The following is a 20,058-nucleotide window of genomic DNA, read 5'->3' as shown; positions in this document are numbered from 1 at the left end:
CGCGTCGTGATTCGAGGCATTCCACCAGGTGCAGGGCCATCACGTCTAGCCTTGCTACACGCGACCTAGTCAGACAGGCGTCTGTAGGAGCCTTACTGATGCAAAACACTCAGTCATTCCTGCAGTTCTCCCTGGCAGACAGAATCAAATACAACCCCAGAAAAATGGTAATTTTGAACATGACAGTGGCACTCTGATTTATTCTTGGCAGCACCAAACCCACCTTATTCAATTTTTGTTTTTCTGCGGGAGTAATTTTTTTAAAGCTGCTGGCAACGTGTACAGAAAACAGAACAGGTGTGTTCATTAGAACTCTCTGTAAGCCCACACCTATACAAAATATAGAAACATCACAGGTGATCAGAAAGAGAAACCCCTTTAGAAGGCCTGTCTGATCCTGGCATTGTCTGCGTCTGTGGCGTGGCCCATTTGTTCCCAGTACCTGCTAAGTGCTTCCCTGTGTCGTGTGTCTGCGTCCATCCAGACGCTCCCACATCCACGAAGGCCCTGCACAGACAGAGCTGCCCCTTCTCCCTGCTGCCCTCCATGATTGCCTCAGCTTCCAGGATCATCCTGGCTTCATGCGTCTTTCTCTCTCCCCGCCTTCAGATGCGCACAACTTGCTGCCTAGTGTTGTAGCTTGCTGGGTACCTGCCAGCTTTTTCTTTCTGTCTGAGGAAGGGCTTCCTAAAGTATGTCCCCTACCACTGTGCATAAGGCAAGTCCTCAGCTACTCACTGAATGATTCTGGAATTATGTCACTTCCCACCCAGTGTGACATTTTAGTTCAGTTCCAGTGTGCTTGTAAATTGATCCAAAGTGAATGCAATACCTGTCACCTTGATGCAGGACTGCTCGGGACTTACCTCAGCGTCTCGTAGGGCTGCTGCATGCCGCAGACCAGGAGTACTTTATTCTAGTGGGTAAGGCTGTGGTCTTGTTGGGAACTGCTGGGTCCTGGGAACTTTAGGTTTCCTAATGTAGCACTTTACTTTGAGAAATCTTGAGAAATGTTCCTCAAACATTTTTTTTTTAACAGTAGCTCAACATCCCCAAATACATACCGTGTTTCCCTGAAAATAAGACCTAGCCGGACAATCGGCTCTAATGCGTCTTTTGGAGCAAAAGTTAATATAAGACCCAGTCTTATTTTACTATAAGAGTGAGTCTTATGTAATATAATATAATATAAGACCAGGTCTTATATTATTTTTTACTCCAAAAGATGCATTAGAGCCGATTGTCCGGCTAGGTCTTGTTTTCGGGAAAGCAGGGTACCTACCTCAAATTTTTCACAAAACAGTGCTCACCAATGCTATGCACATGATAATTTCTATTTTTTAATGCTGGGCCTGACCTGCATATTAAAAAACTAAATTGATATAACAACCCACTGGTAGTTCATGACCAGCAATTTGGAAAACAGTGGACTCAAGCATTTGATTCATTTAATCATTTCACTATCTTTGAAAATGTCTTGAGATGGTGAGAATTGCATAGATTCTTCACAAGCTCAGCAGAGTTCTGATCTCTCTGAGGCCATTCCTAAAAATCCTTAATTCTGTCATTACATATTGGGAAGGGAAATTGGGACCCCACTGAAACGTTACTAATTTGCGGTTTTCGGGTACTGCGTGGCATTAAGCCAGCAGTCCGCAGGTGTGCACTCTCTGCGGAAGTTCCAGGCTCTGCAAAGCTGTGTATGTAGTTCTTTCAAGGCAACATTTGTAAACCCAGCACATCTGCTGATAGATGTGTTTTCTACAGAGAAGACTAAGATAATATTTTTTAACTCTACCCTGTTTTTCCATAGGGTGTGCTGATCTGCAGACCTTGGACACCATGCAGCCGATGGAGAGGAAAAGGCAGGGCTATATTCACGAACTGATTCAGACTGAAGAGCGGTACGTGGCCGACCTTCAGCTCGTCGTGGAGGTGAGAGCCCACTGCTGACTGGCTCTGGGAGCATAGGGGTTGGCGGGGCCTCAAAGCGAGGTATCACCTTCGATGTGTGAATTCACAAGTAGTGACAAGAGTTCTCACACCGTCAAAATCCTTTCTCTACCAGTTGAGAGGGCTTGAAGATCTCGAATCAACCCTTTCCCCCAGATTAGTTCATTCAAAGTGAAGAGCAAGAACAAGAGGATACTCCAATGCCTCAGTCAGAAATGGTACAGGTACCGTCTAGGGAGGGCAAGCTCAGAATGTTGCCTAACTATGTTTACACTGCCATTTTGACACCTGACATTTTCATAAACTTTGATATTTCCAGAGGAATTATTAAGGAGGGGGAGTGTTCGCCTAACATTTGTATCAGTTTGGAAAACCGAATGAGACCATATTGCAAAACGTATCCCAATTATCATATATTTACTGTGTATGTGCCTATTAATATTACCAGTGACCTCTAAGCCAATAACAGCTGTTAGAGTAGCACTTTAAAAATGCTTTGTGTTGAGTAAACAAAGTTAGACTTTATAGTTCTACTATACTTTTGTTTCCATGGATTTTAGTTCTCGTTGAATGTGTCAAGACCCTCAGATTAGAAGCCCAGTTAAATAAACCTGAGGAGAACAGGTGTCCCTCACATAGGCCCAACAGGTGCAACATATACCTGACCGTGACCTTGACAGTGGCATGGTGCAGAGGCTGCATCCTTCTGCATCTGCCCCTCAGCAAGGCCTGCCCTTGAGTCATTCTCCATGCTATGCGCAGGCTGGCATCTCCAGACACCATCCTTGTTCATCTCAGCTATACACCACACTTTTCACTTGATAAAATCTGTCTCCCCGCAAGACTATGAGCTCCTGAGAGCAGATTATGTATCCTTCATTCTGCACCCCCAAAACTTAGCCTGGCCCTTTGCAGGCCCCTCCCATCAGTACTAAAGGAATTAGGTGTGTTTATGTCTGCGCTCCTCTGACAAGCACGGACTGTCTACAAGAAAAGCCCATCTTCTCCAACATATTTTCCAGTGACTCTACACCATTAATGGATCTTGTTAAAATATACAAGTATCTGTGTGGTTGGCAACGGTGTTGTGTTATTGTCACATATCAGTATGCATTTTTGGTCAAAAATATGAACAGATGTGTGTGTGAGACAACTCATTTTATAGAATGATCATATATCTAACCATTTCATGTAATTGAAAATGTGCCGTATGTTTCATTTTATTCTCATATCCACTTTTCTGTTATCTATATTAAAATAAAAAAGGAAAAGCCCATCTTTTTTATTAACCCCTTCAAGCATCAGCCGTGCAGCTGGCCATGTTGCAGTCCTGAGGGATTGTAAACGGGTGTGGAGGTACCTCTCTGACACGAGTCCGAGCTGGATGCCTGCCCCACCTCAGACCTGTCACATAACCACTTAGGCCTTGGTTATTCCCACTCTGCCCACCTCATGAGAGGCTCTGAGGGACAAGCAGTCAAGTCAGGGTCAGAGATTTAGATGAAATCACTGTTCACAGGCAAGGCCTTCTCATTCCCATTCCCATGGAGGTTCCCAGAGGGCCCGACCATCTTATCCTCCTCTGCTTACTTCCTCTGGCACAAAGCGGGTAAATAGAATGAATTAGCAATAACATAAATTAAGCAGTGAGTGACAGAACAGAGAGACACCAGATGCTTTCCCTGTCCTTCAGAAGCTACCTCAGAGCAGGTCAGCTGCCTTTCCAGGGCTCATTCTCACAGACGTGTCCCGACATCTTCAGTCTGACTTTGGAACTGTGTAGAGGTTTAGAGAGGTTCACTTCATAGCACTTTTATCTGAATTCTTTGGCTCCACATTCAACACAGCTCAGTAAACGTTAGTTGAAAACCTATGTGTGAAGCACTGTGCTTGAGAGCAGAGATAAAAGAGAAGGTTCCTGCCCTCCAGGAGTTCACAGTCGTGTGGAGAGAGTTACAGAACAGTGCGGTGAGGGCTGGCAGAGAGGTGAACTCTGTGGCTTTGAGCCGAGAGGAAAGGGACCTCCCTGGTTAGGAAGGACTTTCCCAGGGAGGCTGCAGCTGAGACTGAAGGACAAGCCTGGAAGAGAAACTAGATGGGGGAAGGCATGTGTGAGCAGAATTAGGGTCCTGCAAGTTGTCCAGTGTGGCTGGAGTGGCACGTACTTGAGGGCCAGGCTGGTGCGGTTGGCAGAGGGCAAATCATACAAGCCTCATGAACCTCAAAAAGGGGTTTACATCTTATCATAAGGCCACTGAATGATGTTAATAGAGAATAACATGTCACGTGTGTTTTGGAAAGATCACACCTGAGGAGAGTTGTCTCAGATAACGTCACTCTTTCCTTAAGGCTTTTAAAGTTATTTCCTGGGAATCTTACATGTTTACTTACTCTAAGGGAATCTTACTCTAAGGGAATCTTACTCTAAGTGGGAACTTAGAGTAAAAAAGTTTGCATTTTAGTTGTAGCTCCTCCATATTCTAGTTTTGGGACCTTGAGCAAATCACTGTCTCAGCCTTTATTTTTTCATGGGTTAATTCGGAATAACAATGCCTGACTCAGCTTGACCTGCATCATGTATGAATTTAATTGATAAACCTCTTCTCCCCCACACACACACACGTGTGCACATACACACACAAGCATGTACGTACATGTGAGCGCTGTATCAATCCATAAGTGCTATGGAATACTGATGTGGGGTAGTATTTCCCCTTCAGTCAGTCAATCTCTGCAGTCCACATCTGCTTGGCGGTCAGTCTTGGGGTTAACACGGGTCATCGCTGCTTGTTCCTTTTGTTTGCTGAACTCACAAACTGCTTCCAGAATAGTGAAGTCCTCAACCTGACAGCGGTAATGCCTCCCCAATTCTGCAAGCTCTTAGAGTGAAGGTGCTTTATGCCCAGGTTTTTGCTTATGCTCCATAACACCCACAGGAGATGATATGCGAATCTTCTCTTCTTGATGAGACTCCCAGATTGAGTCCTTAGCATCAGCCTTGATAGGAGCCCAAATAGTAAACAGTAGGGAAATTATGCAATTTAAGTTAACAATCATAAATATGTTTCTTTAAAAACCCCATGATCTTATTAGTTCCGGTGTATGAAGATGTTGTCTGATTTAGACCACATCGGCTGTGTCTTCACACTTCAGCTAACTTATTTCTTTTGTGTTTTGAATCTAGGTTTTTCAGAAACGGATGGCGGAGTCAGGCTTTCTCACTGAAGGAGAAATGGCCTTGATCTTTGTTAACTGGAAGGAGCTCATCATGTCCAACACAAAGCTGCTGAAGTGAGTCCAGAGCTTTACTTGTCGTTGCACTGACCACCCCACCCCCCCCGCCAGCCCCCAGCACTGATCCTTTCACAGATAACTCTTCTGCACAGGCTGCTTAGCAAAGGACATGTCAACTGTTTTCTGCTCCCTCAGGCTTTTCATTTTATTATCATTTTATGAAATGCCCTGCAACTGTAACATACATAATTATTGAAGTAAAAAAATATAACAAAAAATACTTTGATTAAACAAAGAAAAAAATTAACTCATGAAATAAACCATACATTAACATAGGTCCCAACATGCCTGTTTCTTGGGGAGATAAGAGTCAGGAGAGAAGCAGCAGCTCATAACTGGCTAGTGTGGCGGTCTCCTCAGTCCTGTGTCCCGTGAAATTCCTGTCCTCAGGGTGACTTTCCATGCCTTACGGCCCTGAGGACAGTCTCCTGGGAGGACTTATCAGTAGTCCCAGCTGTCCTTTGGCTCAGCAGCACTTCTGGGGACCAGGCTCACCTCCACCTCCACACCTGGCCTCTGTGGGCTCCTGCTCTCTTTTTTCCCTACAGAGTGTATAAAATTTCTTTCTTGGTTTAGCTGCGACCAAGTAAGAATTTTTCAAAAGAAACTTTGCTAAGAAACTAAAGTGAAACCAAAACAATCCCAAAGGCCTAGAAACACCCAGGTGTATAGACTTCCATTTCTTGTTCTTCTTTGCTGCCCCGGGTTGGCTGCGCCAGCATCGCTCCATGCCCAGGCTGCCTCCTCCTCCCTCTGACTGCCCCGCACAGTGCCGGAGGTTTTAGGTAGCTCACTGGTTACCATTGCCAATTGCCCCCTGTGGTATTCATCCTTCATTTCCTAAGGACATTCACATGGAAGCAGAAAGTAAAAGAGTGTGTTGGTTGCAGGGCCTTGCGTGTTCGGAAGAAGACCGGTGGTGAGAAGATGCCGGTACAGACAATTGGGGACATCCTGGCAGCCGAGCTGTCCCACATGCAGGCTTACATCCGGTTCTGCAGCTGTCAGCTGAATGGAGCAGCTCTGTTACAGCAAAAGACAGATGAAGACACGGACTTCAAAGACTTTTTAAAGGTAACTCCATCCTGGGACCGTAGGCAGGCCAGCCCCGTTCTGAGCCAGGGGCGGAGGCATCTAGGAGGGGGACAGCGGCCCACTCAAGATCTCAGCAACCAAGCCTGGTATCCCTGTCAGTTTCCAAAGGAAATACACATACAGCAAAGAATTTTCTGATGGCTTTGTGTTGCCTTTCGTGTTGAGTTGATTTTTCTAGGCACTGGGGCCATGATTTTGCCCATCTTTAAATAGCAGAGTGTTTTTAAACAAATCAGCTACTTTTTACTCCAAAAAAAATCTAAAATGTCACATTCTTAATGTTGTAAATTGTATTTATTTTATACCCATTTTATTCCATAAAGAATATAGCATAGCTTACTTCAATGTATAAAATGCAACAAGATAAAATAAATTTTAAATAGGTGAATGAATAAAATAGGACAAAAGGAAATGAGAGGAGGAAAAAATGGTGACACTAGGAATTTAGACAATACATAAAATGTGTAGCTGTGCTCATATACATCTATTGGAAGTGTTCACAGATGTTGTCAAACCTTCCAGAAACCAATGAGAAGAGGAGGAAATGATTGGTTCGTGATGCCATGGTAAATTAAAAACAGGCAGTTGATAAGGAGAAGTAAAGCTAGGACAATGCTATGTATGATACAATGAATCAACAACATCCTTATAGTAACACAGCAATAAACTTAGTATGCCTGGTTGTTATAATAGACTGTCACTCTTTAAGAAGTCATTTTCATCGATATTATTCAGTAATAGAAACTATTACTACACATGTTAAAATTGTGAGGAAAATGAAAGTAAAATCTGTTTTCTTGCTTTTTTTACATTTCTTGTCGGTTTTGGGGGGTTCATGAAGTACTGCATATTGGAATCTATTACACAGTCACGGCAGTACCTTATGGGAGAATACATAATTTTAATATTTTCATTATCAGAAAAGAATGGAAAAATAATTAAGCATAGAATAGAAGCTGTATAAGCTAAAGATAAAAATTCCAAAAGAAACAGAGGAAGTAGTAAAGATAAAAGCGCAAAATATATCAATATATCCAAGAAAAGGTGCACTGAAAAGAACTAACAAAACAACTCTGGTAAATCTAATCGAGTAAGAGAAAAAAATATACAAACAAATAAAAACAAGAACAGATATAAACATATTTCTTCAACTAAAAGGGTATATGATTCAAAAATACATGCTAATATGAAAACATTAACAAAATTTAAACATTTGAAAACTGGTTTAATGAGATTAGCAAATCTGGAGGTACTGTTAACCAAAGAAAAAACTGAGTAACTTTCCCCAAAAGAAGAACTGGGTTTACTTGATGGATTTAATGGTGAACTCTTTCAAGTTATAAAGAAATAGGTTATTCCATATTATATAAACTCTTACAGATCATAGAAAAAAATAGAAAACCTACCTAATTCATAATATAAGACAAAAGTGGTCCTGACCCCAAGGCCTGTTTTTGTATTTGTATTTAATTACAAGAATGAAAAAAAAGTTATAACCCAATATTCCTTACAAATACAGTTGTTGAAAGCTTAATTAAAACATCAGTGAATAAAATTAAGGATTACATGAAAAAAAGAGGTCACATCACAATCAAATAGGGTCATCCCAAGAGGCAAGATAATAAGACAGGCTTCAGAATCCGACTGTGTGGATTGGAATCCCAGCCCAATCACTGGCCAGTGTGTGACCAGGGCAAGTTACTTAACATTTGGTGCCCTCAGTAACTGGAGATAATACTTCTAAAGTACATTAGCACAGAGACCAGCACATAGTAAGCATTTAATAAATGCCAATTATATTTATCTTCTTTATGAAAATCTCAGAGATACAAAAATGGTTAAATATAAGGCACTGAGGACAGAACCCTTCAACTTGTGATTAGGGTGGGAGGCAAGGGGTTGCCTAGAAATGAACTAAAAGAAACGTAAAAAGAAACTAAGATCCTAGAAACAAACATTGATCAGATTAGGTAAGTATAGAATTGTGAGTACATGTGGATGTTTTAAATAATCAATAGTAGAATGAAATGTAGGATATTTGCCTTCTAAAGCATAGTAAAAGATTTAAAAAAATTTTCCAAATAGTAATAGCAATGTAAATAGGATATCAGTGTCATCACAATTGTAACAATAGTAAAAATAAATACAAACTTTATAGTCTCATAATGGAAGGCATGGTGTTGATCATATTAAAAAGCAAATCTAACAACAAGCTATACTCTAAAATGCTACTTTAAAAAAACTCAGAAAATGTAGAAATAAAGAGCATGAAGATGCTTGGTATAGCTACATAGATATATCCCACAAAAAGAGGGGGCAAGTTTAATACCCAGTAGTGGGAAATGATCAGGTGAATTACAGTAAGTGTGTTTTTCAGTCACTGAAAACGGTCATCCTAGAGTTATAGCTACCCTGTCAGGTCCTGTGCTAGAACGCGGAGGAGGAGCAAACGCGGTGTGGTCCTTGGCCGCCTGGAGTTAACAGGCTGGCGCGGCATTGAGACACCGTAAGCGTGATACCTCTACCTGTGTCACCCAGTCCAGCTGTGGCGTTATGATGGAGTAGCCACAGGTTGTTTGGGGGCTCGAGAAGGATCCCTGAAAGGGAGGAAAGGCATCAAGGAAGGGCAGAGCCTGAACCAAAGGAGGTGTGATCTGAGTCTTCAGAGATGAGTGTGAATTAGCCAAGTGAAGAAAGGGCAGAGGGGCGAGAATTAGCAAAGGCTAACACATTCGTCATCTGGCACACAGCAGGTGCTCAATAAATGGTAGTGATTGTTCCTAATAAAGTAGGGGCAATGGGCAGGCAGAGGTGAGGGAAGGTAAGACTTATTTAGAAGAGAAAGAGATTGGTGTCAGTGGTGACTTGTAGGAGTGGGGGGTGGGGGCAAGTGAGTATAGAATGGTGCTACCAACTCAGACATAGAAGTAGGAGGCTAGGCTTTTATGAGGGGGGGTGAGGACTTTGTTCTGGGGTATGTTGAGGTATTGAGGTGCCTTTGAGACATCCAGGGAAGAAGGAGAGTAACGTGGCAAGTGTAGAGCTCCAGGGAGGGTCTGGGTTACAGACTCTGGGACTCAACTACCAGGGACTTGCAGCAGCACCTAGTTAAGAGTGGGAGGAGGAGAAGAAAGGTGACGAAGACAGAGGTCAGCGGGCTGGGAGGACAGCCGCAGGAGGCGGGTTCTGGAGGCAGAGGACGGAGCGATCACAAACTGTCAAATGCACGTAAGAAAGAATGGAGAAGCCCCCGCTGGGGTTGGGCACGTGAGGTGAGATATTCCTACTGCTCATCTGAATGTATCATTTTGGATCCTGAATTTTTAAAAGAAATTAGAAATCTAAAACGTGGTCAAAGTCAAGAGTAGAGCCATTGTTTTTTCCTTTTTCGTGGGGGCTGTGATTTCGTCACAAGCTTCTCAGTTATTTTGCAGAAGCTGGCGTCCGACCCTCGATGTAAAGGAATGCCCCTTTCCAGCTTCCTGCTGAAGCCCATGCAGAGGATCACCCGCTACCCTCTCCTCATCAGAAGCGTGAGTGTCCCTGTGGGACAGAGGCGCAGGACCCTGTGGGGTCCCAGAGGCTGATAGTCAGGGACCCCATCGCCCTGCCCCATGGTCTGACTCCACTGTGTGATGGACCAGGCACCGAGTGTGTGTGTGTGTGTGTGTGTGTGTGTGTGTCTGTGTGTGTGTGTCTGTGTCTGTGTGTCTGTGTGTGAGAGTGTGTGTGTGCATGCACATGTGTGTGTATAGGCACAAGCACGTGAGCACACACATACTCTGAAGGGCTGAGTCCTTGACGTGGGCCAATAGAAGAAGCGTCTGATGTCTGCTGGGTAACCTGTCCTCCCCCGGCCTCTCACAGTCACGGGTGTGTTTGTCTGGGCAGGTAAAGGCCCTCTCGGTCTCTGGCTGTAGAGCCCGTCTTGAGCCCAGGCGGAGTCCACCATTAGTGCCACCATGGGCTCCAGTCTTTCTGCTGAGACCTAAATTTGTCCACCAAGTGACCACTCACCTTTACCTGATGTCCCAGGAGTGTCCATATCAGCCTTAAACAGCTCATCATCATCTCCTCAACTTGCTGACTAATTAGTCCTAAAATCCATCCATCTTTCTGACACAAGAAATATGGGCCTCTTGAGCCACTATACCTTCTAAGGAGAAGGCAGACTTTATAAAGGATCATTCCACCAATAATCATTAATATATTAGTCATCTTACAAATAATCATTTATTTGTAAGACATAATATAAGACTTGCTTTTATTGATGATCCCTTGACCATTGGTCTGGAAGCCATGCTAACTCAGTACAGGCCTTGTTACAGAGCTTATGTTACAGTTATGATACCAAATTGACTCATTAGTACACATTAATCCACAGTCCCACACCTGAAATGCTTTGGGCCCACTGTGTTTCAGAGTTCGCAGAATATGACATCCCAACAAAGCCTGGGCCGCATTATCGCCAAACACACTGATATTCCTATGGTGAATAAATGAATAATCACTATCAATAGAATAAATAAATACATCTCTTCAGTTTAGGTCAGGTTTTACCACCAAATGAGCATTGAAGAAAAAAAACTTGAGGCTTTCAGGGCTGTTTCCCATTTGGGATTGTGAAAAGGGACTGTGGACTCGTGCACTAGGGGTCCCAACAGGAGGGACCCGATCATTTCCAGAGGGACCACAGTCCTTTGTATTCTGGCCTCTGTTCTTTTACTTTTGTAACCTTAGTTTGAAGTCACTTCAGAATGAACTGTGTTTCCCTAAATGCTAATGACATAATTTTATTGTATTCTTCCTGTACCAGGGGATTCATTGCTCTCATCAGATTTTTCAAAAGGATCAATGACCCCAAAAATGTTATGAACCATTGCTACTCATCAAATTCACACATTTTCCAAGTTGCAGCCAGTTTATACTGGAGGGTTCACTGCTTCAGTTACTGGGGGCCAGGAGGGAGGTGCCCTATAACACACGACCTGTTACCAAGCCCCAGCCGGAGAGCCACCAAAGACCCACACATGTCAGGGCACTTGATCCACGTGGCACTTGGCACACCCTGTTGTGAGTCACCTATCTCCCCAAGAACTGATAGGACCATGAGCTTCTCAAGGGCCAATGACTGCTTGGTCACCATTGTATTTCCAGCGCCCAGCATAGCACCCAGCTCATGTAGGCAGCCTCAGGACGGCTGGGTGGGGGGTAGACACAGGACATCCACGTGACACAGCCTCTCTTTTCTAGATCCTGGAGAACACCCCAGAGAATCATGTAGACCACTCCTCCCTTAGACTGTCTCTCGAGCGGGCAGAAGAGCTTTGCTCCCAAGTTAATGAAGGGGTTCGGGAGAAGGAAAATTCAGACCGACTGGAGTGGATCCAGGCACATGTCCAGTGTGAAGGTCTTGCGGAGGTGAGGTCTGTGGTGCTGACTTGGCTGCCACCAGGCAAGCTCTGGGTGGTGAACCAGGTTCAGGCCGCCCCCTAGTGTGGACAGTCTACACCTCAGCCCAGCCCGTGTGGACCCACCATCCTGCCCCCTCTTGGGCTGTCATCTTCCTTTCCTGTAAAGACAAATTTGATATTTGTTTTGAGGTCTTTGAATTCAGCTGGTCGAATCAGTATTCTGTGGCTATACATAATCATTTTCACCATGCCAGTTTGAACTTTGAAGAGAAATAAATTGTGTAAAGGTAAATGAGTACGGGCACGTTCCCAACTAGAAAATTCTACCACCGTACCCTCAGATCCAGGGCACGGGTCTGTCAAGGGATGCTGGAGTGGTTTGTGCAGAGACCTAACCAACTGACAATTTCTTTCTTTTTAAGCAACTTATTTTCAACTCCCTTACCAACTGCCTGGGTCCCCGGAAGCTTCTGCACAGTGGGAAATTATACAAGACGAAGAGCAATAAGGAACTCCACGGATTCCTCTTCAATGACTTTCTGCTTCTTACCCACATGGTCAAGCAGTTTGCTGTTTCCTCAGCCTCTGAGAAACTTTTCAGCTCTAAGTCCAACGCCCAATTCAAAATGTACAAAATGGTAAGTGTCACATTCCTGGCAGCAGCATCAGGAGCAGAATGAGGTGTTTCCTGTACCTTCGGGACCTCCTTCCTGGCCTGAGCCTTTGCTGACTCTGTGCCTGTTTCCAGACGGCTGACGCTTCTGTGGTCACTTCCCAGGGAAGAAACCGCAGTGTAGCTGGGCCTTCACTGCCCTGTGACAGCCGCCCGGGGACTCCAGCTTTGGGTTCTGGCTTCTCCCCGGCAAACATGCCCCGTGATCCCACCTCTTCCACATTAGCATCGGTGTCTCTGAGGCAGAGTGCCAAGTGCCACTGTGTGGAGAAGAGACCCTGGCACATGGGCAGTCACGGAGGCTCAGCTCCTGTCTGAGTAACAGCTAATCTTCCCCAGATGTTTACTTTACAAAAAGGAGGCAGTTTCTTTTTTCCCAAGTGAAAGGCTCCAGAAGCTAGACCCCTCTGTGCTTCTCCACAAAGCTCTTCAGCTCCGACAGAACTCTCTGTGGACGTAGGTGGGTAGTGTCCTGGCCTATCTCACAGCCTGTGTTTTGGCCCTAATTCTTTCAGCCCATTTTCCTGAATGAAGTCTTGGTGAAACTGCCCACAGACCCTTCCAGCGATGAGCCTGTCTTCCACATTTCTCACATTGACCGTGTCTACACCCTCCGAACAGACAACATTAACGAGAGGTCAGTCCTGACCACGTGTGACCTGCTTTGACATCTAGGAGAAAGGCTGGACATCTCCATCTGCCACAAAGCCATCTCCAGTCCGTGCTCAAGTCCTACTAACACTGTGTCCTCAGCCTCTTTTAACCAGTCCCCACGCCCCAGCCCCACTGGGGCCTTGTTCAAACGTGCTGGGTTATCGCAGCTGCCTCCTGACAGGGTTCCCTGCTTCTGGTCCCTCCTCAGGACCTTCCCACCGGGCAGATCCTGCACCGCGATTTCTGCTAAAGTCCCTTGGGTGACAGCCCATGCTCCTCTGGTCTCCGGGGACCTGCATTTTCCCTGTCTGTGTCCCACCGCCTTGCAAGTGCCTGCTGTTTTGTCAGCGGTCAAGAGCTGTCTAGACATTCTCAGCTCAATCCTCAATTAGCAAACAAGTCTTTGAGTTGAACCAATATCAAGTCTGTGATTGGAAACTTGTTCAAGCGGAGGTTAGCCAACGAGAGAAGATGGGTGCAGATCCTTGGGCTCCTGGTTGGACCTGTGAGGTGTGTGGGAAAGCCACCCCATGGCTGTGCTCTGCTTCTCCTCCAGGACTGCGTGGGTCCAGAAGATCAAGGCGGCTTCTGAGCAGTACATCGACACTGAGAAGAAGAAACGGGAGAAGGCCTATCAAGGTAGTGGGTGGTGCCCTGCAGGGTTGGAACCAGCCACCAGGGGCCCTGGAGGATGGGGTGGGGTCTTACCTTCAGGACACAGGCTGCTGCTCCTGCTCTTCCAGAGAAGGGGGAAACGGGGAATAAAAGCTGTGGATCAGACAGCAGAGCGCAGCTCAAGCGCTGCTGTCCCCTTCTCCCCCACAGCTGTTTCAGACCTCCTGGGGGCCTCCCTGAGCCCCCCACACCCACTTACTGCACAGCCAGGGGTCATCCAGTATGAGCTCCCACACCTCCCTTCTCTGTGGCAAAGTCTCTGTCCCTCTCCCTCCCCTCTTTCTTCACTCTTGTTTCCAGGAAGGGGGTCCTTTCAATGCACAACCAACCCCACCTCTGCGTGCTCCATTTTGCTCCATCAAACTCCACCTCTACGGCCTGTTCCCTTCAGCTCACAAACACTCTTATCCTCCTCTCCCACCCCGGCCCTCCCTGCCCCTCCCCCCAGACCCGCCCGTCCTCCCTCTCCCTCAACACCAGGACCTGGCCCTAACGTCCCCGACTCCTCCTCACTCACCAGCCTGTCACTGCACTTACTGTCCCCATCACTGTGCAGACGGCCTGCTCACACAGCACCAGTGACCTAACCAAGGCTGGGCACACTTCCATCCTCGAGCTCCCTGCACCTACAGGGAGGAAGTTGAGGCTCCTCCCTCCACCTGCACCCAGGACGCTCCTGAGGGTCCTCCTACCTCTGACTCTTCTTTCATCTCCTTCCTACCTCCTCTTCCTCCCACGTGGGAGTTCTGCCCTGGCATGAGCCTCTCCCGTCTCCCTTATCTCATCCCAGTTTCACTGGTCATGGCTGGGCTGCCTTCTCCTGAGCCCACACTCTACAAACACATCTGCTGGACTTCTCCTGGGTTCTCCTGGCATCACAAAGTGGCATCTCCAGTGGGATTAACTGGCCTCCTTCCAGAAGTAGCTGCTCCTGAGAATCCCTGGATGTCGTCCTCAGTCACCTGGACTGGAAACATGCTATCTGCCCCATGTATTCCACCCCATACACACACTTCTCTAGTGAGCGCCGAGTCCCGTATGTTCTCTCCATTGTTCTCTTTTCACTTGCGAGGTCTATTCCTTTCCCAGTGGCACAGCCGCAGTAAGACCCTCCCATCTCCCACCCAAGCTATCGCATGAGGTACCCCCGCTGTCTCATCACCCATCCCCTTCACTTCTGGAGTATTCGTTTTACAGGGCTGCTCTCAGCAGCTCTCTCCTTAAGCATCTTCTCTATCGCGTCCCAAATTAAGGACAAAGTTCTTACCCCAAACGCAGGGCCCATCCCACGGCCTAATTGCACAATTCACCTTTGAGACCCTGCCCCCACCCCCACCTCCAGGCATTCCTTCCCTGCCCAGCCCCCCACTCAGGTTCCTGGCTGCTATAGTTGCAGTTCTTCATGTGTTTTTTTACTCAGGTTTCCCTTATTTTGTTATGTATTCCTGAAAGGTATGTGTAAATCAGCTTTTGCTAATTGAATCGTGTTTTAATATTACTTTAAAGGCTTGCTATTGAAAAATCGGTGATTGAATCATTTGTAACGCATTACAGTGATCTCTTAATTTGTCAAAGATGTAAATCAGAGTTTTCCCATGTTTTGCTTAACGTCCGTATCTGTATGTATTGTTATGCATTTTCCACGTGGTTAATTATTTAGACATTTATTGATTACTTACTCTGTGCCAGGCCCCATGCTAGTCTCAACCAGGCCTACAAGGGGAATAGGGCCCAGCCCTGCCTTCAAAGGGAACTGAGTGCAAGTGCAGCCCCGAGGGCGGCCCTGGGGGGGCGGCCCCTTCTCACAGGAAAGTTCTACTTGCCCTGAGTTTTCAAAACTCAGTTGCTCACCAAGCAGCCTTTTTTTGGTTAGTTTTTAAACCCCTGAGGGTAAAACCTGCTTAACTAACTTCATATTTGCCCAGATAATCTTGAGTTCACTGACTCATTTCTCTCCATATTGAAAGCGCTTTTGGGTACCTCCTTAAATATTACAAGATCTTAAGTGAAACTGCTTTATAAGCTGTAGTGTTTACATATCATTGGAATTATGGTGAGTGGTTAAGAAAATAGACTTTGGTATCTGATGCTTACGTTTTGACCCTGCCATTTAGAAGCTCTGTGTCGAGCATTTCAGTCTCTCTAAGCCTCAGTTTTCTCATATATGGAGATGGCAGTTATAAAGAGCTACCTTGTAGGGTAACCATGCAGTTTAAATAATTTATGTAGAGGTCTAGCTCATGCCCAACACAAAGTAAGTATCCAGTAAATGTTAGTAAGTGTCCAATACTGAGTGACTACAACGTACACGTTACTGTTTCCTAGGCAGCTGAGGGGTTAATACAAGGATGAACAAACAGTCTGTGCTCTACAGTGGCTCCTCCTTGCAGAGGAGATGGACATGACATGGAACCGCAGGCCCAGCAGGCCGTGGGGTGCTCAGAAGTCCTGAATAATGGATGCACAGAGGGGGGAAGGGGTCTGGGAGGTGAGGTGTGAGACTGGACCTGCGTCTTGAAGGATGAGTACGACACTGATATGTAGAGATAGCGGGCAAGGCATCCCAGCAGGTGCCCCGGTCCAGGCAGAGGCACAGAGCAGCCAGACGCTGGACTGCTGGGCCCAGGGCAGTGGCAGGGGAAGCTGGGCAGTGTTAGGGTGGCTTAGGAGGCGGACTGTGAGTGTGAACCACTCAGTGTTGTCATTGTGCTGTGTGTGTCCTCAGAGAAGAAACTGATGTGACCTGTCTTTCTCTTCTGTAGCTCGCTCTCAGAAGACGTCAGGCATTGGGCGTCTGATGGTGCACGTCATTGAAGCTACAGAACTAAAAGCCTGTAAACCAAATGGTAAATGCTTCTTTCATTCAACAGATGTGGGAATGGCCCCACTCTTTCTGAGCATTGAATGGGAGGATTTTAAAAGTCATTAAAATGGGTATTGGCCCAGAATTATTATCACGCTGCTTCCCAATAAGCACCCATGTCCCGGCCCCAAGCCTCAGTGCTTCTAAGTGGGGGAAGCACGAAGCACGTAGCAGACACTTGCCAAGGCTTATGGAGTGCGGCTGGGGCATTCACGCCCACATCGCCGCTCCCAGGGTTGTGATGCCATCAGCACTGGGGACATGGAGACCCCCGGCCGATGTGGGCCCTCAGGCAGCGGCCTGGTCTGTAGACAAGCGTCAGCTTGGGTCCTGCTTCTGCTCAAGGAAGGCCCCGATGTCACTCATTTTACCTACGCAGCCACATGTGTCTTTGGTTTATTTTTGTTCAGGGAAGAGCAATCCGTACTGTGAAATCAGCATGGGCTCCCAGAGCTACACCACCAGGACCCTCCAGGACACACTAAATCCCAAGTGGAATTTTAACTGCCAGTTCTTTATTAAGGATCTTTACCAAGATGTGCTGTGTCTCACCATGTTTGACAGAGACCAGTTTTCTCCAGATGGTAAAGTATACCTCGATCAGGGGATCTGAAGTTTCCCCAACGCTCTAGAACCTAGGGTCTCGATCCAGGGAGCTCAGCCTTATTTCTGCCCCATGACACCTAAGGGAAATGACACGGGCCCTTGGTCATCAGCAGCTCATGTTGGCAGCATGTAGGGTGCCTTCCCAGGGGAGGGGGCAGCCTCAGGTGTGTTTCGGGTCTTTGACTTCTGTCACTCCCTACGTAGATAATACTCCCTGTGCTCCTGGCACCTATAGAATGGGTGAGCCATTCCCTCACCAGAGACACAGATTCCAACAGTGCAGTTCCCCTCCCAGCATCTGTCGAGCCTCCAGTCACAGTATCAAACATTAACCAGAAGTTACTTGTTTTGGATTTGAAAGTTGTCTGAATCCTGTTTCACACACTCCTCTTGTAGTTTTTTTTAACAGTTTTCTAAAGAAGAAGACTTTTGACTCTCGCATGTTTATTCACCAGATTTCCTGGGTCGTACTGAAATTCCAGTGGCAAAAATTCGAACAGAACAGGAAAGCAAAGGCCCTACAACCCGCCGCCTCCTGCTGCACGAGGTCCCCACCGGGGAGGTCTGGGTCCGCTTTGACCTGCAGCTTTTCCAGCAAAGAACTCTCCTGTAGGGACCTCGGGGACCTGCCCACTAGGCTGGGGCTGGAGAAGATGCCAGTGCTGCTCCCAGGCGGAAGGAGCGCCAGTCAGTCACTCACCTTCATCCATCACAAGACCGCGCACGCTGGGGCCCCTGTTTTATTGCACACTAAATCTCTAGCGATCTATGCAAACATAATCTGTCCTATAAATAAACCAAACCCCATAGCACAGTGCCTTGTATTAGTGTTAACATTTTGGCTGTGTTTAGATGCCAGGGTTTCCATTTTCAGGGCTGTAAAAAGTATTATGTGGAAATGAGGCATCAGACCACCAGACGTTACCACTTGGTTGAATGTGTCCACTGTGGGTGGTTTTGGTGACGCTGTAACCATTCCATGCCACGTGACCTCTGCTGGGTCACAGTCACTCAGGAGGTAAAGGATTGGGGAAAAATGCTGCAGCCTCAGTGCAGGAACAGCCTGATACCGAAATAGTGTCTACTCATGCACTGAATACAAACCAGAAACTTGATCATTTTATTCCTGATTAGATTTTATCATCCTCTGCTGAGACAATATAGTTTGAAATCTAAGGGGGAAAAGCTTGATTTACTTTAAATACTGTGAACTCTAATGATGCGGAAGATGTTTTTCAACTTTAATTTTCTGAAGTATAAATTATTATGTAAATTCCTTGTTTTTGCCTATTTCATAGGACGTGCATCTTTAAGCTTTATCAATGCCAATATGTACAGAAAGAGAATAAATATGTAAGTTCATGAATGTAACTTCTCTCAAAGCTTGACTGATTTACTTTCTACATGAAAGGCTCTTAAAAGGTAACTTCAGAGGTTGCTTGTAATGGAACCAAATTTCCTTTCTGCGACAGTGGGAGCAACCAGTGGAGACAGGGGGGGAAGGGGGGGCGCCCAGGAGACCCCGAGCCTCCTGCAGACTCTGCCATTGACTTGCTCTGTGAGTGGCAGGTTCACCCAGTTTCTGGGCTCTGTGCCGTTGGTGGCCTGACTGCATGACCTCTGTGGGAGCTTGAGTCCTTCTCCTGCCTGGTTGAGTAGAAACCTCAGGGGTGACTCAGGAGTAAAGAAAAGCACAGGTGTTCAGCAGCAGCAGCCGGCCCCCCAGCCCCTCCAGCTCCAGGGGCACCTGTCCTCCCCTCCTCCCCGCCACTTGCTGTCCTGTCAGAGCCACATCCTCACCTCTCAGAGCTACTCGCTCAGCCTCTGAATTTTCAAGTGTGACGTTTTGAAAGTTGATTTAAAAAAAAATAAAGGTCTTATACACTACATCCCTGGGTTAACAGGCACTCGTGGGAGGAGACTGTTTTGGAAAGAATCACGTCGGCTGTAGGAGCCCTGAGTTCTCAGGGAGCGGGTCTTCGGAAGGAGCTGGAGGAATAATATTCAAACGTCCCTCCACCAAGCTCCTGTTTCTGTCTAAGCATATCACTGGGCAAAAGAGGGCTGAAAACCATAATTCAGAATGTTCGAGTTTTTTTAAAATCCATCACTTCATCATTCCAAGTATTGATCCTGGGCAGTGATTGGTTAAAACATAGGCATAAAAGAAATTTACCCCAGTGTTGAAGAGACACCACTCAGTACCCGAAACCAAAACAAATTAATATATTGCCTCTTTAAGGGACACTTTGGCTGGTCAGACACAGCCTCGCTGAGCAAAGCCAACTGCTGGTCTATGAGGTTTGGGGAAGCAAGTCTGGTGTTGGTCCCGGAGGCAGCAGTGGGTTCACGTGCAGCGAGTCTGTGTCTGACTGACTGACTCCCAAAGTAACAGGCTGTCATTGAGGGGTCAGGCAGGTTTAATACCAGTTCTGGCTTGTGACCTGGCTACTTGTGACCAGAGCTACAGAGTACTCTTTTTCCCAGGCTTGTGGGGACTTTCTCACTGGGATGAACTGTGGCTGCTGCCATTTCTCCCTGTCTAGATACGTCAGGGTTCTTTTCAGATGTAGGACAAGGGAGCCTGCAGGACGTGAGCCAGACAACGTGCGACACGACAGGACACGTGATGTCAGTACTCACAGCAACTCCAGTCCCCATTTGACCTAGGAACGCAGCTCTGCCCCTTACGAAGTCAAAGTCAAGTTCTCTCCTGACCGAAACATGAGGCTGGTTTGCTGAAGGACGCACGCAGGAGGGAAGGTGCGTCTTGAGGCCACTTACATCCCCGGGAAAGACTGAGATGTGAGGAACGCCTGCCCGCCCGCCCC

At 46.5% G+C, this 20,058-nt stretch overlaps 1 protein-coding gene across 1 annotated transcript in view; it reads left to right on the top strand.

Moving 5' to 3' along the window:
• ITSN2 (intersectin 2) overlaps positions 1–18,598 on the top strand; it is a 120,940-nt gene extending 102,342 nt beyond the window's left edge. Inside the window, 11 exon segments of the mRNA XM_074331759.1 lie at positions 1,814–1,935; positions 5,138–5,244; positions 6,138–6,321; positions 9,777–9,875; positions 11,596–11,763; positions 12,179–12,394; positions 12,945–13,066; positions 13,640–13,722; positions 16,521–16,604; positions 17,032–17,205; positions 17,683–18,598. Coding sequence (XP_074187860.1) covers positions 1,814–1,935; positions 5,138–5,244; positions 6,138–6,321; positions 9,777–9,875; positions 11,596–11,763; positions 12,179–12,394; positions 12,945–13,066; positions 13,640–13,722; positions 16,521–16,604; positions 17,032–17,205; positions 17,683–17,840 — 1,517 coding nt within the window. The 3' untranslated portion in view covers positions 17,841–18,598.
• The last annotated feature ends 1,460 nt before the right edge of the window (positions 18,599–20,058 follow it).

The sequence above is a fragment of the Rhinolophus sinicus genome, linkage group LG05 (genome assembly GCF_036562045.2).
Source record: "Rhinolophus sinicus isolate RSC01 linkage group LG05, ASM3656204v1, whole genome shotgun sequence".
In the NCBI taxonomy this organism is placed as follows: domain Eukaryota; kingdom Metazoa; phylum Chordata; class Mammalia; order Chiroptera; family Rhinolophidae; genus Rhinolophus; species Rhinolophus sinicus.
This window is presented reverse-complemented; position numbering and strand designations above follow the sequence as displayed.